At 43.7% G+C, this 23,929-nt stretch overlaps 1 protein-coding gene across 5 annotated transcripts in view; it reads right to left on the bottom strand.

Moving 5' to 3' along the window:
• Positions 1-23,455, bottom strand: part of LOC147369546 (protocadherin gamma-C4) — a 185,828-nt gene extending 162,373 nt beyond the window's left edge. The window contains exons 1-2 of one of the 5 annotated variants that reach the window (XM_086412091.1): positions 10,284-15,076; positions 5,252-7,962 (exon numbers count right to left, since the gene is read on the bottom strand). In XM_086412091.1, the coding sequence (XP_086268217.1) occupies positions 7,927-7,962; positions 10,284-12,704 (2,457 nt within the window). In that variant the 5' untranslated portion in view covers positions 12,705-15,076 and the 3' untranslated portion in view covers positions 5,252-7,926. Of the gene's footprint in view, positions 1-168; positions 5,152-5,251; positions 9,371-10,283; positions 15,077-16,654 lie in introns of those variants that run through there. The other 4 variants (XM_086412081.1, XM_086412076.1, XM_086412074.1 and 1 more) reach the window with 4 other exon arrangements.
• Positions 23,456-23,929: the final 474 nt, after the last annotated feature.

Raw genomic sequence — 23,929 nt, 5'->3', positions numbered from 1 at the left:
TAATTAACCATCAAGACTACTGAGCAATCAAGAAACCAATCTCAACCCATCCAACATACCTCCTCTCCCACTACCATCACTAGAACAGTGAACAAGGACCAAAATTAATGATGCACTATTGAAAATAAAATACAGCAATAAAATTTAATTAAGTCTGCAAAAACTCACGTGATGGGAAAAAGAGGAATCATAGGCGATTTGGGGATCTTCATTACTGGTACCTATATCCATAGAGGGATCTTCACCTAGGAGATCCCCAGGGGGAGCCGTTTCCAGGGTCACATTGTGAAAATTAAATTCTGTCTTAGCTGATTGTGAAGCAACGCACAGATTGTAGGAATAGGGCAATGTTCCCTCACTGTAGTTGGGGAGAACCCCAGGTGCAGACTTGGAACTGAGACCAGGCTTAAAGCAGCCCCAAGCAGCAGGGCTGGAGGAGCGTCGCAGGTGCAGGGCGACCGCCAGAATCACCGCCAGGAGGAAAAGCACCGAGATCAAGGCCAAGGCCACCACCAGGTAAAACTGCAGCTCAGCTTGGGGGTCAGACGGCGCGGGCTGGTCGCTGAGGTCCGGCAGCGCCTCCTGCAGGCTGTCGGCGAAAACCAGGAGCAGCGTGGCGGTGGCCGAGAGGGGCGGCTGTCCCCCATCGCGCACAGCGACCAGCAGGCGCTGGCGGGCCGCGTCCCTGTCGCCCAAGGCCCTCGCCGTGCGCACCTCGCCCGTGCGCAGCCCCACGCTGAACAGTCCGGGCTCGCTGGCCTGCAGCACGTGGTAGGACAGCCAGGCGTTGTGTCCAGAATCGGCGTCCACCGCCACCACTTTGGTGACTAAGTAGCCGGGCTGCGCGGCGCGGGGCACCGTGTCGAAGAGCGCCGAGCCGTCGGGCCCCAGCGCCGGGTACAGCACCCTGGGCGCGTTGTCATTGCGGTCGCCCACCAGCACGCGCAGGCTCACGTTGGAGCTGAGCGCTGGCGAGCCGTGGTCGCGGGCCTGCAGTGTCAGCTGGAAGGCACGCAGTTGCTCGTGGTCGAAGGCGCGCTGCGCGAACACCACTCCGCTCTGCGGGTTCACAGACACGTAGGACGACAGCGCGCGCGGCTCCAGGTCGCTGGCCACGATGGAGTAGGAGACGTGGCCATTGGGCCCCAGGTCAGGGTCGGAGGCGCTGACATGCGCGATGGAAGCGCCAGGCGGGTTATTTTCTGCCACGTGGACCACATACGTGGCCTGGTGGAAAACCGGAGCGTTGTCGTTGACATCGCGGATATATAGGGTGACGCTTGTACTGGAGGAAAGGGCAGGCTTGCCTTTGTCAGTGGCTGCGATGGTGACATTGTACTCTGCCTTCTGCTCTCGGTCTAGGGCACCATCAATCACTAGTTTGTAGTAATTCTTAGAGGTGGATTCTAATTTGAAGGGAACTTCTTCCTGAACATAGCATGTTACCAAACCATTTTGCTCAGAATCCTGGTCTTGAACTTTAATGAGGGCTATTACAGTTCCCAGGTCTGAGCCCTCAGGAATCTGGTTAGAGAAGGACATGAATGTCACCTCTGGGGCATTGTCATTCTCATCAACAATTTCAATCTGAACATTACAGTGAGCCGTGTGTACTCCTCCATCCTTGGCTTCAACACCCAACATGTATCTACTTGTCTCTTCAAAGTCCAATGTACCATTGGTTGTGATGTCACCAGTATTTGGATTGAGAATGAAGAGGAGGCTGGTAGTTGCTGGGGCATTGAGGAAGGCATAGGTGATTTCTGCATTAATGCCCTCGTCCTGGTCAGTGGCCATCACGTGCAGCACGGAGGTTCCCCAGGGCACATTTTCTTGGAGGCTAACCCTGTAAGTGTCCTGGCTGAACACTGGAGCATTATCATTGGCATCAGTGACCTGTATCCTGATCAGGGTAGTGCCACTTAGAGGTGGGTCCCCACCATCCATGGCAGTCAGGATTAAATGGTGGGAATTCTGCTGTTCTCTGTCCAGAGGTTTTTCCAGCAGTAATTCTGGGTATTTACTTCCATCAGGACTTTCCTTCATTGACAGAGAGAAGTGCTCATTGTGGCTGATGAAATATTTCTTCAGTGAGTTACCATCTACATCTGCATCTTGTGCAGAATCCAGAGGGAATTTTACCCCTGGTAAGGCTAACTCAGAGATTTCCAAGTCAATGCTTTTTGCAATGAAACGTGGTGCATTGTCATTAATATCTTGAATTGCAACACTTACATGGAAAATAGTCATTGGATTGTCAGCAACCATTTCAAATTCTACAGCACACTCAGATTTTCTCCCGCAAATCTTCTCTCGATCTATCCTGCCACTCACTAGCAAATCCCCATTCTCTGCTCTCACACTGAAAAAGTCCTCTGCACTAATCCGCAGTTTTCGAGCTGGCCACTCCTGGACACTGAGCCTTAGATCCTTGGCCAGGTTCCCCACCCATGAGCCCTTGTCCAGCTCCTCTGGAATAGAGTACTGGATCTGCTGGGAGATTGCCCCGCGCAACAATGACAGCAGGAAGAGAAACAGTACCTGACTTTTCATTGTTTCAGCTTTTCTGAAGCTCCTAAGCATTTCTTGAACTTCCTGGGAAGCTGCTCTTCAAGATGTCTCTGGAATGTTTAAATAATCAACACAGCACCCTGGACTTCTGTGATTTGAGGGTACGATTTGCAGAAGGTGCGTCTGCATTCCGATGTGTACAGGACAAAGCAAGAAAGAAAACACTGCCGGCCACTCCTGCAGAACTGAAAACGTTTATCTTCCCTTTGGTCAACAGCGGCCCCAGGAGGTTGCCTGAGAAAACTGCATATTACCCAACTACCTATTCCTCAAAGTGTAAGCTCTTGAATCTATTAATATATATCTTGTCTTTTTATTTTTTAGAAAGAACAAACTATTCAAAATTTCCCTTCAAATCTGATATTGTCTAGATTTCCATCATCTTTTAAATGTTGCCATCATTTTATTCTTCTTTCTTCATTAAAGATTTTCCATAAAGCATACAGCTTTTATTTTGGAGGGCAAAAATATCTTCAGTGATTCTACTGTATTTATAAACACTGGCATGACTAGTATCATGACTAGTATGGATGTAACTAACTAGGTTATTGTTAGTGGATAAAAACATTTAATCTTTGGAAAACAGAGAAAGTAAAAATCCTAGACTTATTTTACTATATTGCTCAGCATTTTAACATATATGTAACCTTCCCATTAAGTACAAAGGAGCCTGACAGTTTGTTAAAGAGACCAATCTAGTATTTGAGCATACATCTGCTTTTATAAAACTAAATATTGTGTAAGTATATTTATTTTAGTGAAATCAGTGCTTTTTTTACTATATGATTTTATACACAAATACTCCTTAATTCAAATACTCAGTTCCAGTCAATTTATACATTAGTAAGTGTAATGAGTTTGATCACTGGTAAATCTTTGAGAGGAATCGAAAGTTCTTAGACACTCCCATTTTGAAACTTACGTATAATCCTTAAACCAGTCTTAGGTAAGTAAAACAGACAGCACCTTTATTTCAAATGCACTACCAAATTAGATGCACAACCAAAAAATTTGTTGTTACCCTGCAGCTCTAATCCATACTCCTTTTACATTCCAGTCAAGACAGATTATTGTTTTCCTAAGACATCCTTTCCCTTGTTTGCCCTAGTTCATGTCTTGATACTTTCTGTTCCTTTTATTATAAACCCTCCTCCCCTTTTATTGTAATGAAGTCTTCAGTTCAGTTCAGTCAGTTCAGTTGCTCAGTCGTGTCCGACTCTTTGCGACCCCATGAATCGCAGCACACCAGGCCTCCCTGTCCATCACCAACTCCCAGAGTTCACTCAAACTCACGTCCATCTAGTCAGTGATGCCATCCAGCCATCTCATCCTCTGTCCTCCCCTTCTCCTCCTGCCCCCAATCCCTCCCATCCTTTTTAGTGAAAATGGCATGTCTGAGACCTCTTATTATCCATACAAATAGATGCCTTTGTACTCTATGTATTTTCCCAATATATGTGTAGGTTATATTTTATATTAAATTCTTAGAAAATTCTCTTAGTATCATAAAGATTTTTCCTAAAAAATATTCCAAAGGTAATGTGCCTTTTTTCCGCGATGCACTTGCAGGTTTGAGTGAGACTACACACTTCTCTGTTTTCAGCTATTTTGTTCAGGCTCTTTCATCACCCACTTTTGAATGTATCCCTTCGTAACACACTGAAGGAGAGACGTACTCCTTTGTTTAAGATCTAATGAAATCTATTTAGGCCTAATTTTGGATGACTCTGGTGTAAATTTATGGGTGAAAATAATTTAATAAATTTCAAAATGGGTCAACAATTTATAGCCCAAGAAAGTTGTAGGACTCCTGGGACTTCCCTGGTGCTCCAGTGGCTAACACTCCAAGCTCCCAATGCAGCAGGCCAGGTTGCATACCAGGTAAGGGAACTAGATCCCATATGCTACAAGGAAGATTGAAGATCCTGAGTGCTGTGACCAAGACCCAGTGCAGTCAAATAAATATAGAAATATTTTTTAAAAAAGTTTTAGGACTCCGTTTCCATGGTTGAAATGGACGGTCTGGAAATCTCTAAAGAGGCTAAGACATATCTCCTTACATTTTATAATCTGTCTCAAAGGACAAGGAATGCAACTCCAAGGCTCGTAACTGTTTAGGCAATTGAGCTTCCCACCTTCAGAGAAAAGGCTGAAATCCATATGGATACACACAAATACACACACTTTAAGTATACCAAGTAGGGACTACATGCCAGGTAAAAGAATTTGACAAGCCTCTATATTTTTTACCCTGTTGTTTTTATGTTATCAGGATGAATCCAGTTTGGTCTGTCTTGGAAGGAGTTAAGCATCATATTATTAGAGCCTAAAATACTATATACTTGTTTATCAGGATAGGCTAGGTAGGCTGAAGTGACAAACTTCATCATTACAGCAATTTAAAATAAAAACATCTACTTATCACAGGTATACAAATCAATGTTGAGTCAACCACAGGGCTCTTCTTTCATTGCAGTCATTCAAGGACTTAGATAGGAGGCACAGTCACAATTTCAAATAATAAGTTAGAGATCTGATAATTCTTAAAATGACAACTAGGACTTCCTCTGGGAAGAGAGTCACATACTTCTTTACTAGGCCCACTCAGCTATATCAGGCAAGGAAGTGCAGCCCCACCACAATCCCAGAAGAGAGGAATACATTTAAACAAAAGAACCAATGACTACTTCATTGCTTTATTTTCAAATAAATGTGTATTAAAAATTTATAATAACCACATTGGCATAACTGTTCTTAAAAATATTAAAAGAAAGAAACTCACCTGGAGCTCGTTGGGGTCTCCTTTCATTACCAGTAAATCTTGAGATATCAAGAGAGGCTCGCTTTTCTCACAGCTCTCTTGACTGATGAGCGTGTCCGCGTAGTTCGGCTGCGGGAAGATCACGTGACTCCCCCGAGAGTCCGCCGTGAGCGAGACCTCGTGCGAATAGGTCTGCAGGAAAGCCCGCACCCCGTCCACGCCCACAAACTGAGACGCCGGCACGCCAGCCAACCCGCTGCCTGAAGCCTGGAACAGACGCGACGTGTGCCAGTGCCGCAGTCTGAGAGCCAGTAGCACAATGACAAAGGCGAGGAAGACACAGGAGACCGCGGCCACCGCCACCACCAGGTAGAGTGTGAGGCTTGAGTCGTCAGGGTCCACTGAGGGCTTCAGGCTGCCTAGGTCAGTCAGGATGTCTGGGATGCTGTCAGCCACAGCCACCGTGAGCGTGACGGTGGCCGAGAGAGGGGGCTGGCCGTGGTCCTGGACTGCCACCACCAGGCTCTGCTTGAGCGCGTCTCTGTCCAGCAGGGCCCGCGCTGTGCGCACCTCGCCCGTGTGCAGCCCCACGGCGAAGAGCCCTGGGTCACTGGCCTTGAGCAGGCGGTAGGACAGCCAGGCGTTCTGTCCCGAGTCTCTGTCCACTGCCACCACCTTGGTGACCAGGTAGCCAGGCTCTGCGGAGCGGGGTGCCAGCTCCACACCAGTAGAACCATCAGTGGGGAGGGCAGGGTATAGAATCTCAGGTGTGTTGTCATTCTGGTCCAACACAAATAGGCTCAAAGACACGTTGCTGCTGAGTGGAGGGTTCCCACTGTCACTAGCAGTCACCAGTACCTGCAGATCTCTAATCTGCTCAAAGTCGAAGGAGTGCAGAGCATACAGGATGCCAGTGTCTGAGTTTATGGAGACGTAGGTGGAGAGAGGCGCCCCTTGGATGGTATCCTCAGTCAGTGCATAGGTAATGTGGGCATTCTCAATGCTGTCAGGGTCCTGGGCTGTCACAGAGAAGATGGAGGCTCCCCTGGGGTTGTTTTCAGCAATGTAGGCAGAATAGGAGTCATGAGTGAAAGCAGGTGGGTTGTCGTTGATGTCTGCCACATGCAGGGTGATGTGTGTGTCTGTGGACAGTGGCGGACTACCCCCATCTGTAGCTCTCAGAGTGATGTTATATTCAGACTCCTGTTCACGGTCCAGAGATCTGGTGGTCACTAAGCGGTAATATTGGTTTATTGATTTTTCTAAATTAAATGGCATATTTCCCAGGACAAAAACTGTGACCTGTCCATTTTGCCCGGAATCCCGATCATGCACGTTGATAAGGGCAATTTCCCTTCCAGCAGTTGACTCTTCTGGAACTGATTCTGTGAGAGAAGTAATTGTAACTTCTGGGGCATTGTCATTCACATCCAGAACTGTGACCAGAATCTTAGCTCTTGAAAGAAGACCTGGTCCATCTTGTGCTTCTATTTTAATTTCATAGAAAGTAGCATCCTCATAATCTAGATTTTTTAATATCGTTAAGTCCCCAGTCACTGAATTGAGATTAAAAATCTGAGCGATTTTCCCAGGCATTTTATCTAGTACATAGGATACTTGAGCATTGAATCCCTCATCAGGGTCAGTGGCATTCACTGTGAGCAGCCAAGTGCCTACCGGCAGGTTCTCTTGAACACTTACTCGATACTCAGGCTGGGTAAATACTGGTGGATTGTCATTTGCATCTAGAACTGTCACTTGGATGCCCAAATTGCCAGAGTGGACAGGGTCACCACCATCAGAAGCAGTGAGGACAAGTTGGTGAACTTTCTTTTCCTCCCGGTCAAGAGCCCGCTGCAGCACCAGCTCTGGATACTTGGCCCCATCAGTGACACTCTTCACAGCCAGGGAGAAGTAGTCATTGGGGCTGAGCTGATAGTTCAGCAGAGAGTTCGTGCCCACATCTGGGTCAAAGGCAGTCTTAAGTGGAAATCGAGTTCCAGGAACTGTTAGTTCACTAATTTTTATTTCCAATTCCTCCGTCAGAAAATCAGGAGCATTGTCATTAAGGTCTTTAATTTCTATTTCTACTTCAAAAATGTTCAATTTGTCTTCAACCAGGATGTTAAAACTCACCAGACACTGTGGACTCTGAGCGCAGAGCTCCTCCCGATCTATCCTGTCCGCGGTGACCAAGCTGCCGCTTCGTGGGTTCAGAGCAAAGAGCTGCGTCCTACCTCTGGAGACGATGCGGACTCCCCGCTCCGCCAGCTTCTGGGGCTCCAGCCCTAGGTCCTTGGCGATGTTACCCACGAAGGAGCCTTTGTCCAGCTCCTCTGACACCGAATAGCGGATCTGCCCGCATCCGGTCTTGCACAGCGTCCCCAGAAGCACGCAAAGCAGGGCCAGTCCTCCGCACTTTCTGAATCTCTGGTAATTGGTCATTTCCGTTTTGGTGAATTATTTTCTCTGAATTGGGTTCCAGTTTCCCAAGGCAGACTTCAGTCTTATTTTCTCAAGGAACGAAGACTTTCGTGGGCCTAATTTATAGGTCACAGAGCTGGCTGACTGACGGGGTGAGCTTTGAGGCAGCGTCAGATCTTCCGAGTGTGATTTGCTGGTTCTCTGCTCTTTGGAAACAAGGAAAAGGACTAGTTCTTCAGCGGCGTTTTCCTTCTTGAGTGGTGAACAGCGACGCTCAGAGGCATAACCGTTCACTGCACGCTCTGACAAATCTAAGAAATTTTTAAGTTTCCAAGCACCTGAAATTCTTTTTGTTCAGAGGTAATGAGCTCAGTTTTTGTTTTACATAACTGAATCACTATATGTCAAAAGATTTAAAGTATCTTCCTTAATAATCCATGAGTTAACCTGAATGCCACTAATATTGCTTCAAACACGCTTTAGTTACTGTTATGAAATGTTCAAAGTTTAAGAAGTGCACAGAAATATCAGTCATATTTATAAGGTATGCCTCTTGAAATCTGTCCTTCATAGCTTGGCATTTTAGTTTCAGTATTTTTCATTTAACCCATTCATTAAACATATATATAATTGAGTATCTGACAATACTTGGGGATTTAACGATACAAACACAGCTACTTCCTTCATGGAGTTATAAGGATATAAAAGCAAACAAGGAATTATAGTGCAGTGAGATACTGACATAAGATCAGAGGCCGAGGGCAATAAGAGGGCCTCCAACCTGGCCTTGGAGGTTAGCAAAGGTTTTCCCAAGAAACCTGAGAGGAATGGATCACGGAGGGGTAAGGCCTGGATATAAGACAGAAGAATATGGCAATACCTAGATGTGAGAGAGAAACCACAGAACTTCAGGGTACTGAAAGTAGTCTGTTTTGCCTAAAATTAGAGTGTGAAGATGTTTTTAAGGACCAAAACTGAAACTAGTAGAGATAAACTTTTGTTTTGTATTCCAGAAACCCCTTTCCTGTATTTGTTTTCCTCTCCAAAGCACAATAATAGGAACTCATTTGTCACTTCAATCATGATGCATTATATAGCGATGCATAAGGCATTTATTTCAAGAAGAGTTACTGTATACACTAAAAGGAACTTTGTTTTCAATTTTCCCCAGTTTGTACTATTATTCCACAGTGAGTGCCAACTTTATCTCAAAGAAACTGATGTAATAGTAATAACACAATTTCCCTCAGATGCCCTTAAACAGTGAAGAATCACATCTTAAAGAACGATGGCACCATTATATACATGACTTAGTACAGGATTATTTCCAAATAAAAGATGATCTCAGTTACACAGAAGTGTATTTTTTGTTCTTTGTTATTAAGTATATAACTAACATACTAAAAGCCAACATGGGAAGAGGAATGGGGGAGGAAAACTTGGTTGTAAGGGGGACTGATGTTGGTGGAGGAACTGGAAACATTTTCAACAGCTGCTGTGAGTAGGAAACTTTGAGACGAGAAATGTAAAAGGAGAATCTTTAGGGGCAATTATTTGATATGGTCTCTGAATCCCTTGAGGATATATATTATTTTTAAAGATAAAAAGGCAATGTTGTTTCCTCATATGAGAAAAATAAAATAACAGGAAACAGACACATCTTAACTATTATACAAACCATGTATTATATTAATACAGCAAATGATAACTCAATTACTCTTAAAGGAACACAGAGCTACTTTAGAGGCTAATGACATTCTGAACTAAACAGAGATTGCGTGACATACCTTCCTGAAACATGGTGAAGCATATCTATTCTTAAACACATCTTTTAATAGGGAAGATCATTCAAATAAAAAAATATGAGGAATCTCACTGCTAAACTGAAGGAAAAACAAAGACTGAGATGAAAACAAACAACTACAGTATTTATTAATATTCATAAACAAATATAAAGCATAAAAGTATTAAATTTTAAAAGAGGGAGATATTTGAGGAAACAAAAGTCAACATTCATATATCTAACAAAGAACTGTTGATTCGGGTGGATTGGGATGGTTTGCTAAGGGATGAGAAAGAAAGTAGGAGAAACCAGATACCCCAGTTCCTAAGGCTGTTTTTTTTTGTTGTTGTTAATGCATTAATTTTTTTTAACTGGAGGATAATTGCTTTACAATATTGTGCTGGTTTCTGCCATACATCAACATGAATCAGCCACAGGTATCCATATGACCCCTCCCTCTTGAACCTAAGGCTCTTTTGATAATCTAAATATCATCTTCAGCTACTAATTCCCAATTTATACTAATGACACAATGATTCTAGCTCCTCTTCCCTGTTACACCATGTGAACACTTAGAACTAGTGAGAAATAATTCATAAGGACTATTTCTTAAAAATTGAACATGTCCACAAAGAAATATGGGAAATAGAAAAGGTATGGTAAACTGTGGAGACAGCTAAGTAATTAGGTAAATTCATGTCTTTTAGCAAAGTAACTCACAGGAATGTTAGGAAGAGAGTTTACCTGAGAAAATGTTTCTTCTTTATCTTCAGGTAGAAATTGAGGTTCTGAAACAAAATCCTTTTTCTCACAGCTCTCCTGGCTGATGAGCGTGTCTGCGTAGTTCGGCTGTGGGAAGATCACGTGACTCCCCCGAGAGTCCGCCGTGAGTGAGACCTCGTGCGAATAGGTCTGCAGGAAAGCCCGCACCCCGTCCACGCCCACAAACTGAGACGCCGGCACGCCAGCCAACCCGCTGCCCGAAGCCTGGAACAGACGCGACGTGTGCCAGTGCCGCAGTCTGAGAGCCAGTAGCACAATGACAAAGGCGAGGAAGACACAGGAGACCGCGGCCACCGCCACCACCAGGTAGAGTGTGAGGCTTGAGTCGCCAGGGTCCACTGAGGGCTTCAGGCTGCCTAGGTCAGTCAGGATGTCTGGGATGCTGTCAGCCACAGCCACCGTGAGCGTGACGGTGGCCGAGAGAGGGGGCTGGCCGTGGTCCTGGACCGCCACCACCAGGCTCTGCTTGAGCGCATCTCTGTCCAGGAGGGCCCGCGCTGTGCGCACCTCGCCCGTGTGCAGCCCCACCGCGAAAAGCCCTGGCTCGCTGGCCTTGAGCAGGCGGTAGGACAGCCAGGCGTTCTGGCCTGAGTCTCTGTCCACTGCCACCACCTTGGTGACCAGGTAGCCAGGCTCTGCAGAGCGGGGTGCCAACTCCACACCCGTGGAACCGTCCGTGGGGAGGGCAGGGTACAGAATCTCAGGTGTGTTGTCGTTCTGGTCCAGCACGAATATGTTCACAGACACGTTGGTGCTGAGGGGTGGATTCCCACCATCCTGTGCTGTAACCCATAACTGAAGTTCACAGAACTGCTCATAATCAAAGGAACGCAGTGCATAGAGGACACCGGTGTCAGAGTTGATGGAGATGTAGGAGGACAGGGGTGCACTCTGAAGGGTGTCCTCAGCCAAGCTATAAGTTACATGGGCATTGTCGTTGCTGTCGGGGTCACAGGCCATCACAGAAAAGATGGAGGCACCTCTGGGGTTGTTTTCAGGAATGTAGGCAGAATAGGATGTGTGGGGAAAGGTGGGAGGGTTGTCGTTGATGTCTGTCACCTGCAGCAAGATGTAAGCATCTGTGGATAGAGATGGGCTCCCTCCATCTTTAGCAGTTACAGTGATGTTGTAAGAGGAAAACTGTTCTCTGTCAAGGACTCTAGTTGTAACCAATCGGTGGTAATTGTCCACTGACCTTTCTAATTTGAAAGGAAGGTTCTCTGGGAGTGAACATGTGATAAATGCATTCTGCCCAGAGTCTCTGTCATGTACATTGAAAAGTGCGATTATGGTTCCTGGAGGAGAATCTTCAGGAACTGAACTTGTAGCAGATGTCATGTAGAATTCTGGGACATTGTCATTCACGTCCAGAACTGTGACAATGACCTTCATTCTGGTCAGAAGGCCCGGACCATCCTGAGCTTCAATATCAATTTCATGGAATTTGGCATCCTCATAATCTAGGCTTTTTATGATTGTTATTTCTCCAGATGATGACTTAAGCTCAAATACCTCTGAGGTTTCTTCAGGGTTTTTCTCCAGAAAATATGTCACCTGGGCATTGTATCCCTCATCTGCATCAGTGGCGGTCACTGTAAGTATCCGTGTGCCTACGGGAGTATCCTCTGGAACACTTACACGGTACTCGGGCTGTGTAAAAACAGGAGCGTTGTCGTTCACATCCAAGACCGTCACGCGGATGCGGGAGGTGCCAGATCTGATAGGGTCGCCCCCGTCCAAAGCCTTGAGAACGAGGTAGTGTACGGCCTCCTCCTCACGGTCGAGAGCGCGTCCCAGCACCAGCTCCGGGTACTTGTTACCATCCATCCCGCTTCGCACGTCCAGAGAGAAGTGGTCATTTGAATTAATTTCGTACTTTTGGAGAGTGTTCTCTCCGACGTCTGCATCATGCGCGCTCTTAAGAGGGATCCGGAATCCTGGCATAGTCGTTTCACTAATTTTTAGCTCCACTTCCTCTACTCCAAAGCGAGGGGCATTATCGTTAATATCTTTTATTTCCACTTCTACTGAATAAATACTCAATTTATCTTCCAGGAGTATGTTAAAACTCACCAGACACCGCGCACTCTGGGCGCAGAGCTCCTCCCGGTCTATCCTGCCCGCGGTGACCAAGCTGCCGTTTCGCGGGTTCAGAGCGAAGAGCTGCGTCCTACCTCTGGAGACGATGCGGGCTCCGCGCTCTGCCAGTGCCAGAGGCTCTAGCCCGAGATCCTTGGCAACACTGCCCACGAATGACCCTTTTTCTATCTCTTCTGGCACTGAATAGCGCATCTGCCCAGCTCCAACCTTCCACAGGGCCGCCCAAAGAAGGCACAGCAGTACAAACCTTCTGCGATGTGGCAAATTTAGCAGAGCCGCCATTTCTTGAGCTGCAGTCTTTTCTCCCAGGCAACTTCCGGCCTCCAGCTCGGGATTCCAATCTTTATTCCTCAGGGTCTGAGGTGACCAGCATTCACGGGACCCAGGTCTTTGTGGAGAGAACTAGTGGGCTGTTGCACTGAATTTCTTTGCCGCCCCGAACCTTGCGGGCCAAATGCCCAGCCCTTTGTGTAATGGAAATCGTAATGTTGGATTGGATGTCTCGGGGTTACTTCTTAGGTAGTCAACAGCGACGCCCAGAGGCCTAAGTAATTTCTGCATTCTCCCAGGCAAATCCAGTTACTTCGTGTTACTCCTGTCACTTTCAAGATGCTTTGAAGAATTGTACAGTTCTAAGATACCTGAGAGATTGCTCTTTCAAGTCAGGAGTCTTTTTTTTCCTTCAGAATGAATAAGAATGGTGTGAATGAATGTGATCTTTATAGTAGCAAGGAAAACACTGTTGAACTTTGGAGGCACTAATCAGGTAGCCTCTGCCCTTAGACCAAACATCTTCAACCTCTAATTCCATATTGGGAGAAAGTAAGATTAATCTAAAAACATTAGCTACATTATATTCTAATGTTATATATTTTAAATTTCTGTGCTTAATGGCTTAGTATTGAACTTCGAAACCTGTATTTTTTCCATAACCTGTATTTAAATTATTGAGTTATCAGACACTTAACTGAGTGACTAACCTTTGCCTGACACTTTGCCTGATTGATACTGTAGACAGAACTGGTGCACCTGATGAACACAGTCCCAGTTCTCAAGGGAATTTACATGATAAGGGAGGACACAGTAAACGGAGTGTTTTAATAGAGTATGACAACTGCTATGATGGTTGGAAACCCTGGGCAATGGGAAAATACATAGGAAGGATATTCAGCCTGGGTGGAAGGGGTGGTCAGAAAACACTTTTCAGGACAGGATTGAACCTGGATCCTAAAGGGTATGACTGAATCAAGAAAGAGGCTAGAGTAGCGTTCTAGAACTAAGGACTAACCAACTAGAATGCTTGGAGTGAGAGGCAGCAAAAACATGAAGGAAACTTAAGGTGGTTTGTTCTTTTTCCAAGACTGTTTTGGCTATTTGAGGTCCCTTGATACCCCACATGAATTTTGGGATAGACTTTTTTCTACCTATAAAAAAGGCATTGGATTTTGATAGCCATTGAATTGAATCTGTAGATTGCTTTGGATAGTTCTATAAGTTTTTGACAAATATTCTTTGTCAGTTTAAGTACATTTCCTTCAGTTTTCAGTTTGCTAAAAGATTTTAAACATGTGTTGAATGTTCTCAAGACCTTTATTATGCCTTTATTGAAATGAACAGCTTTTATCTTTAACCTTTTCATATGAAGTTTTATATTAGATTTTCTTACATTGGAATATTCTTGCATCCATAATTAATAAACTCCATTTAGTCACAAGTCACAGTAGATAGGACTTCGAATCAATTCTTCAGCAAGATTGCACACTTCTGGTCTCATTTCAGGCTTTTTGCCTTTTGAATTCTTCCCTGTTGAACTTTTTTCATTTTCAATCCATTTCTCTGAGAACACTGATGAAATATTTATTGGAAACAGTTCTTATCGACTCACCATGTTTTCTAGTAGAACCTCTATTTTGTTTCTTAAAACTTTTTCTTCAACACTCTTTTGATACTTTTGAGTCTCATTAAGTAACCACTTGACATCCCTTATTTGCAGTTTCTCTAAAGATTTTTTCTGTTTCTTTGTCTTTGACAACATTTGGTTTTACACAGTATATTATTTCCCACTCATGCTTCTTGTTTCGTATTAAGCTGTTTTATTTTTTCCCAGGCTCACTTGCTTTTCCTTTTCTTTTTCCAGGTCTTTGGTCTATAATCAGAATTTGGGGTCTTCTTTTAAGATCTCTAAAATGAATTTTAGTCTTGCTATCTGCCTAGCCAATATTAGTCCCAGCACTTAACTTGACAGAAGATTCAATTTCTCTCCATTAGTGTCAGCTTCTGTTGCTTCGCCATCAGAATTCTCTCTGGTTTGCATTTCAATAATTTATACTCTGTTCCCTTTCTTGTTATTTTCTTTATACTGATATTATATTTCTTGCTTTATTTCTTGATTGTTGAGCTAACTTCACTAATTTTAATACTTTGTTTTTTGAAATTCTTATGGTTGCCTATAAACTTAACCCTAAATATCTTTTAGAGGCATTCCACAATTTTAATAAATAATATTTTAATTTTTGAATTTTTATTTCCATTGTGATTTTTAAAATCCAATAGTAGTTTAGTGGTATAGATTTAAATGCTCATTTTGTTTTCTTTTTAAAGTATTTGCTTTGTGATTTTTCCAGCTTTACAATTTTAAATAAAATTTTAAGATACTTAAAGTGTACAACATGATAATTTGATATATATACAAACTGTGAAAGGATTCTTCCTACTGAGCTAATAATACATTCATCACTTCGCATACTTACCTTTGTGTGTGTGAGAGAGAGAATTAAATTACACTCTTAGCAAATTTCTATTATACAATATAATGTTATCAACTATAGTCTCCACTCTATATATTGGGTCCTACAGCCTTATTCTTCTTACAATGCAAGGTCTGTACCTTTTTATTATTAATAACTCTCCCCTATCCCCCTACTACCCACTTTGTGATTTAAGCACATGTTATAAAGCACGTATATTATTGGTACTTTGAAATTTTCTCTGCCACCTTTTGTGCATGTGATGATTATGTATTAAATTGTTGTAGAAGGAAATGGCAACCCACTCCAGTGTTCTTGCCTGGAGAATCCCAGGGATGGGGGAGCCTGGTGGGCTGCCGTCTCTGGGGTCACACAGAGTTGGACATGCCTGAAGCGACTTAGCAGCAGCAGCAGCAGCAGATTCTCCATATTTTCATATAAAAATGGTCATTCTATATTTGTTGTGTATAAGATTGTATACAGATTTGTCCAATCAAGGTAAGTCCAAGACCAGAATTCCCACTTTAGTGTTAGCCTGGCTCACCACTTTCTGTCCCATCTTTGGTCCATTTATTTATTTTTATTTTTGCCTTATTATGCTTTTGCTTTTTTCATTTTATATTTTATGTATTTCTTTAATTTATTGGAACCGAGTATTTTAAAGCATGGACTTATGATGCATTTCTTGTGAAGAGCTAATACATTAAAGTGGAATATATATTTAATTTTTGTTAGTTGTTTACATTACAGGCATAATATACAAGTCAGGAGGCTTCCAACTATTTCTCACATTGCAGAGAAAATTTTCTGTCGTCCATTTTATTACTTCATTTTGTAACTTACTTAAACATTTGGTGTATTCTTAAGTGTGCATAAAACATATATAAATAAACCAGTAAACAAAGGGATAAGATATTCAACAATAGTTTAGATTTTCAGGTTACCTAAATTTCCATAATTTTATGTTAACACAACTTAAAATACTACTTTAGACAATCTTTACCTCTTCAAATATTCCCAAATAAAACAGCACCCCAATAGATGACATATACATTAAATTTAGGAGTAGATGAGGAGATAATTATAATCTAAGGATATCCAAAAACAGAATCAGTCACATAAATATTTGTAGACCTAGTCAAACTCTATCATTGTCAGATAAGAGCATGGTAAAGAAAAAATTACTTGGCCAGAAGCAAGCAAGAAAACGTTAGAAGCCAAATTTCTTTGTTTCTGATGCAATGCTCTTTCCACAACTCTGTCCCAACCAACTACATTATGATTAATTAGGATCTCCTTTTCAATGAAAAAAACAATTATACTTGGATAGAAACACTTAATAATGATTTCCCATGATCTGTAAATATAAACACAAAGACAAACACAAAGATGGGAAATAGAGACTTTTTAGCAGTAAAGAATGAAAGCAAGTAAGTAAACACAGAAATTATCTTTATCTAGATAAATTTACTACAAAAGATTTACCTGAGAAAATGTTTCCTTTTTGTCTTCAAGTAAAGACTGGGGTACTGACAAAAAATCTTTTTTCTCACTGCTCTCCTGACTGATGAGCGTGTCGGCGTAGTTCGGCTGCGGGAAGATCACGTGACTCCCCCGAGAGTCCGCGGTGAGCGAGACCTCGTGCGAATAGGTCTGCAGGAAAGCCCGCACCCCGTCCACACCCAGAAAGTGAGAGGTGGGCAAGCCCGCCAATACACTTGCTGAAGTCTGCGCACGCAGTCTGTGCCAGCGTCGCAATCTGAGCACCAGCAACGCGATGACAAAGGCGAGGAAGACGCAGGAGACCGCGGCCACAGCCACTACCAAGTGCAGCATGAAGCTGGAGTTGTCCCGGTGGGAGGAAGTTTCAATGCTGTCCAAGTCGGCCAGCACTTCTGGAATGCTGTCAGCAACAGCCACAGTGAACGTGATGGTGGCCGACAGAGGGGGCTGGCCGTGGTCCTGGACCGCCACCACCAGGCTCTGCTTGAGCGCGTCTCTGTCTAGCAGGGCCCGCGCTGTGCGCACCTCGCCCGTGTGCAGCCCCACCGCGAAGAGTCCCGGCTCGCTGGCCTTGAGTAGGCGGTAAGATAGCCAGGAGTTCTGGCCAGAGTCTCTGTCCACTGCCACCACCTTGGTAACAAGGTAGCCTGGTTCTGCAGAGCGGGGTGCCAGCTCCACACCAGTGGAACCATCCGTGGGGAGTGCAGGATACAGGATTTCCGGTGTGTTGTCGTTCTGGTCCAGCACAAATATGCTCACAGACACGTTGCTACTAAGTGGTGGGTCCCCGCTGTCACGAGCCATCAATCTCAACTGCAGGTCCTGGAACTGCTCATAGTCAAATGATCGCAAGGCATATAGGACTCCAGTGTCTGAGTTGACGGAGACATAGGAGGATAGAGGCACTCCTTGGATGGTATCCTCCACCAGGGAATAAGCGACCTGTGCATTCTCATTACTGTCTGCATCATGGGCTGTCACGCAGAAAATGGAGGCACCTGTGGGGTTGTTTTCTAGAATGTAGGTGGAGTAGAAGTCCTGGGGGAAGACAGGGGGGTTGTCGTTGACATCTGTCACTTGCAGTGAAATGTGTGTTTCAGTAGATAGAGTCGGAGTTCCCTGATCTGTTGCTGTTACTGTAATGTTGTACTGGGAGGTAAGTTCTCTATCCATTGTTTTTTCTGTCACCAAACGGTAATAATTATCATCTAACTTTTCTAATTTAAAGGGTAGATTTCCAGAAATGGAACATGAAGTGTGACCATTGTCTCCGGAGTCCTGGTCATGCACACTGATAAGAGCAATTGTGGCCCCAGGAGGAAAGTTTTCTGGGACTGAAGTAGTGACAGAGGTGATGGTTACCTCTGGGGCATTATCATTTATGTCCAGAACTTTGACCAGCACCTTAGCTCTGGCCATGAGGCCTGCACCATCCTGAGCTTGAATTTCCATTGGATAAATTGTGTATTCTTCAAAATCCAGAGGTTCTTGACTTGTTATTTCTCCCGTGTTAGAATCCAAGTGAAATATTTGTGCCATTTTTTGGTCTATATTATGAAATGAATATGTTACTTCCCCATTGGCACCTTCATCTGGGTCTGTGGCTTTTACCATGAGCAGCCGAGTGCCCAGAGGCACGTTCTCGGGTACACTCGTGTGGTACACTGCTTGTGTAAACGCTGGAGGGTTGTCATTTACATCCACCACCTGAACCCGAATTCGGAGGGTTCCTGAACGGGCTGGATTGCCCCCATCAAAAGCAGTGAGGAGGAAGTGATGGACAGCTTCTTCTTCCCTGTCTAGGGGACTCTGCAGCACCATCTCCGGCTGTTGGGACCCATCAGATCCCTGTTGAGCATCCAGGGAGAAATGAGGGGTGGAGCTGAGCTGATAGCTCTGGAGCGAATTCATACCCACATCAAGGTCTTGCCCAGAAGGCAGGGGGATCCTGGTACCTGGAGCAGTTATTTCATTCATTTTAAATTCCACTTCTTCTAACTGGAATTCGGGAGTGTTGTCATTAATATCAATTATTTCCACTTCAACAGGGAAAAGCTTCATTTTATCCTCTACTAAGACGTTAAAACTCACCAGACACCGCGCGTTCTGAGCGCAGAGCTCTTCCCGGTCTATCCTGCCCGCGGTGACCAAGCTGCCACTTCGCGGGTTCAGAGCAAAGAGCTGCTTCCTACCTCTGGAGACGATTCGGACTCGGCGCTCCATCAGCTCCTGGGGTTGTAGCCCCAGATCCTTGGCGATGTTGCCCACAAAGAAACCTTTGTCTGTCTCTTCTGACACCGAGTAGCGGATCTTCCCAGCCTGGGCTTCCAACAACAGCCCCAGAAAAAGGTACAGTAGGACCAGCCTGCGGCAGCCGAGCACCTTCACTCGAATCGCCATTGCTCTCTTGCTTCGTATTCTCTCAGTCCAGCACCAAGAGTAGTGTTTCCCTGTTCTCTGAGTCTAAACAGAATTTTCAGGAGAATTCAGAGCAGAAAGTGGTCCAGAAGTATGATCAGGGCAGCCTCAGAAAGACTTTTCAATCCGGCAGTGATGGTGGTTCAAGAAGTCCCCCTCCCGCCCTGGGTGTATGCGTGCTGCCTTCATCTTCCAGACTGGTGAACAGCGGCACCCAGAGTCCTAACCAGTTACTGCACTCCTAGATAATACTTGAACTTTCTCTTCTCATTCAGCTGATCTACGTTTCCTTAAGTCTTAGTTTATTGTCAAGAAACTCGCTAAGCATAATACATTAACACTATGAAAAGGAGAAACTACTATGTTCATTAATTAATTACATCTACTTACTGCTAAATTGTAACATACAGTAGAATCCAAGCTCTGTTGGATATTCCAGTAGTATTCCCAAACTACCTGGGAATTCCCAAGCATTCCCTGTTTGCTATTTGGGAAATAACACAAAGGAGACTAATCATCCCTCCACCTCTGGAATGTATGTTGACCGCCTGGTCATCTCACAGGCCATAGAGAAGAGTAATTGCCCTTTGACTAGAGGATGAAAAAAAAATTAAAAGGAAAAATAAATTTTCAGAGTGTAAGCAAGACTTTAATACATCAGACTGTCCTACCTCCTATATGTTGTGCTCTGAATATTTAGCAGAAATCTTGGGAGTTTTGAAGGACATATTTTTTACTCCATCCTATTTTTCTTTTACTGTAGTATCTATGTATTATGTGGATTTAAAAATACCTTTAATATGGAATTTAAAAAGACCTTTAACTCAGCTGAAAGTAATATATTTTGAATAAAATAACACTGGGCTGGGACTTCCCTGGCAGTCCAATGATTAAGACTCTGTAAAAAAAAAAAAAAAAAAAGAAGAGAGACTGTGCAAGGGACATGGATTCGATCCCTGGTCCAGGCACTAAGAGTTGTGGCCAAAAACCCAAACCAAACCAAACAAAAAACACTGGGTTCTTGACATTCCATTGGAAAAATGTCACATGAATATCTAATTTAGACTTTAAGAGACACAGGAGGCAGTGATATTATTTTTCAAAACTGAAAATAAAAATGCCACATCTTTATTTTTAGTCTATATTAGAATAACATGTATTTTCCTACATCCACACTTAATACATTCTCCAAAAGAAGTTGGTTTTCTAAAATAGCAAGATTTTAAAACTATACTGCCTTCCTTCTTTTACTCATTGCAAAATTAGTAAATGGTTACTAACTAAAATGTCTCAGACTTAGTGTCATTTATTTAAACTTACACAGAAGTTAGGAAAGAATGATCTCTGCATTCTAGAGGTTGACATTTTTCAGGAACAAATTGGGCTAGATATTGGCAGCCAACCCATGGACACCATGACTAAGAAGGGTCTGGAAAATGATGAAAGAAAGGAAACAAAGGCCAGAATAGTTCTTGGGAGAGACAATCTATGTTCTTATATAACCAAATCTACAATTTTCCACTTCTCAAAGACAAGTATAATGGAGCCCAAGAGCAGAAACTTAAAGATGCCGTGAACTTCCTTCAATATTTCGAAGAAAGAACTCTTCAGCAGGAAACATAACTTCTCAGACCATACATTAATAGGCACAAAATTTTGCCCAAAGGAATTTTCTGGCTAATGAAACAAATCAAAATATACATAGAAACTAGCAAGTGAATTTGTAGAGCTCCCCTCACCTCTAAAGACAACAAAAGTAAGCAGAACTGCTTACAGCAGGATATTTATGAAGTAAAAGTGTTAAAATTCACACGTATACATTTGAATCCAATGTAATATTTAAGGCTTCACTGATGGTACTACAGAAACTATCCAGTTAAAAGGTTTCCAAGTTAATTTGAAGAAATTAAGATTGCAAGATCTGAAGTCAAGCCATAAATTGACAGTAAGAATAGGGCAAATCTCTCCTGCTAAAGTGGGAGCAACTCCAAATCCAGGCTTGGACCAGGCTGAAAGCAGGGCTGGAAGAGCAGTGCAGGCACTGGGCTATGGCCAGAGTCACTGTAGGAAGAAGAGCATGGAGATCAAGGCCAAAAGGCCATAACCAGGTAAAACTGCAGCTCTGGTAGGAGGTGCCAGGTGGTCATGGAAGTCTGTCCATAGCTCCTGCAAAGACCAGCGGCAGTGTGACGAATATTGTCATTGAGCACAGTGACCAGCAAGTCCCCAAGAGCAACATCCCTGTCATCCATAGTGCCCCAGTGGGCATCTGACTCTTGGGCATCCTCAGGTTGAAGAGTCAGATCAGGTGGTCTGAAGCACCTGCAGGACAGGCAGGTGTTGTGCCCAGTCAGTGTCCATCTTGGCGACCAGGTAGTCCGGCTGCACAGTAAGCAGTGCCCCACTGAAGAGGGACACAACTTCCAGGTGCAACTCCTGGCATAGTGAGTGTTCTTTAAGTTTTGGCAGTGGTAGTCCACTATTACAGGCTGACTCAGGATGTCACTGAGCCCTGGTCGAGGGGCATAGCGTCAGCTCAAAGGTAGGCTGCATTGAACACCATTGTGCTCTACACTCGCTGACATGTCAGACAACAGCACCAGGTCACTGGTCAGGAAAAACAGGATGTACTTAGAGCACCAAATTTGAGTTGGAAGCACTAAAGTGTGCAATGGGCAGCACTAAAGGGTGCTGGGTGAGTGCTTGCAGTCTCCTGGACCATACAGTAGACCTGTTGGAAAACTAGAGCGTTTTTGCTGATGTGGGTTATATTCAGGCTGATGCTTGTGTGGGAGGAGAGGGACAGCTTGTCCTTGTCAGTTACCTCATAATTCCAAGTCAGCCCCCAGTTTAGAACTTCATCTGCCAGTGGTTTAAAAGAATTACTAATTCTCATTGGTGAATTGTTTGGCTCTCTGTTTATTACTCTCTATATCTTTCACTGCTCTTTTCAAGCAAGTCTCTGAGTCCTGTTGTTTTGATTACACCAACTATAGTTCTTATCTCTAATAAGACTAAACATCCAGCTGAAAGTCACCTGCACTGCATTATAGTTCTCAACCCCATTTCAACCAGGATTGTGAAAAAGGCCCTTAACTGTCCCCAGTCTTCTCTTCTATGCTGTGATGTAACTGTCATTCTTCAAAGTCAAAGACAGTGCCGTCATTATGGAATATATTCTGTATGCCTGGTGAGACTGTGAAAAGTGGAGAACTCTACCTTAAGGGTGTCATCTAGGTCTGCAGGGATCACCTGAAGAACGCAGACAAGGAGGTTCTCTGGCAGACAGACTGCTGTACTCTTGTAGCTCAGTATGGGAGGACTGGCTTTGGCATCCAAGACCTGCATCTTCCCCTGAATCTTCTCTTAACCACTAAGTGATGACAGCTCTGCTACACTGGTCCAGATTTTCCCAATAAATAACCAGAGAGTTTACTGCCCCAGTGTTCTCTTTTACTTTTGGCAGTAAGAGAGCTGTCTAACTGAAACTAATCTGATAAACTTGTAGAGAATTATTTGCGGCATCCGTATCTACTGCAGTTTGGAAGTAAACTTTGCTCCTATTAAGATATTTTCCAGAATTTGCAATACAAAATGGCTGTGCTCAAAGCCATATGTTATTTATATCTAGGGTAAATTGTTGTTGGTTAGTTGCTAAGTCGTGTCTTACTCTTTTGCAACCCCATGGACTATCTCCCACCAGGCTCCTCTGTCCATGGTATTTCCCAGGCAAGGATACTGGAGTGTGTTGCCATTTCCTTCTCCAGGGGATCGCTTCAACCCAGGGATCGAACCTGAGCCTCCTGCATTGGCAAGCAGATTGTTTACCATTGAGCCACCACGGAAGCCCTACTTTAATAGAAATAGTTTACATAAAATATATAAATATATAAAATATAAAATATTTATATAACTACTTTTATTATGTAAAATAATTTCCAGTGAAGGTTTCAGAATTCAAGGGTCCTAGGGACTCCCTTTGGCCTATTGGCTACATCTATCCTGTCATTCTTTTGCTCCTCCCTGCTCCTTGCTCAGCACTCACCCATGGTTCTGGTCACCGAGAGGTAGATCTTTGGCGCGAATCCCCACTTTTAAATCCTTGGCTACGTCTCCCGGAAGGAATCTCACAGTGCCTCTTCTGCGCAGTTCACTAAGTTGAACAAAGACATCGGGAAAGAAAGAGCGCTTCCTTCGCTCCCGTGTCTTCCCTGTAAGGAGACTTCCATCTCTTCTTGATGCTGCTTTGTAGGTCTGAACACACCTCACTACAGCTGCTCCTCGGATTACCAAAGTGCGCTGGAAAGAAAAGGCAGCGGCTCTTTCTCACCTTCTAGACCCAGATATCTGGAGCAGATTGCGGGAGAGATGGTGTGCAGTCTGCTCCTGGTGCATTTCTCAAAAGTCTGCGGACATTGCTGCGTCAGAATCGCTAGTGGATCCCTTTGTTTCACTCCAGCCACGGATTGGCCGACAGCGGCACCCAGAGGTCCAGTAGGATATCTACCGCTTGTTATTTCTGAAAGTCCTCCTTTATTTCCGGGATTTATTTTAAAATACCAGTTGGTTCAGTATAAAGGCTACCGGTCACTATTTCTTTTTGATAAAATATCAATAAAATGGTATTTCTACAAAATTTAAAACAAATGTTTAAATTTATTAAAATTCACATCAGCTTAAAATTCTTACACAATTTCCCTCTTGACATTTTCTTTTGAAGAATACTACTGAAGTTTCTTTTTCTTAAACATTTTTTACTCAAGAAATTATCCATTGTAAAAACAATTTTACATTAGAAAAGGAAATTCTCACTGTATATTCTATAATATAAAAGAAATC

The sequence above is a fragment of the Bos grunniens genome, chromosome 7 (assembly GCF_055505025.1).
Source record: "Bos grunniens cultivar Pamir isolate PY7600 chromosome 7, Bosgru_T2T1.0, whole genome shotgun sequence".
Classification (NCBI taxonomy): domain Eukaryota; kingdom Metazoa; phylum Chordata; class Mammalia; order Artiodactyla; family Bovidae; genus Bos; species Bos grunniens.
Note: the sequence above shows the minus strand (reverse complement) of the source record. Positions and strands in the feature narration are given on the sequence as shown.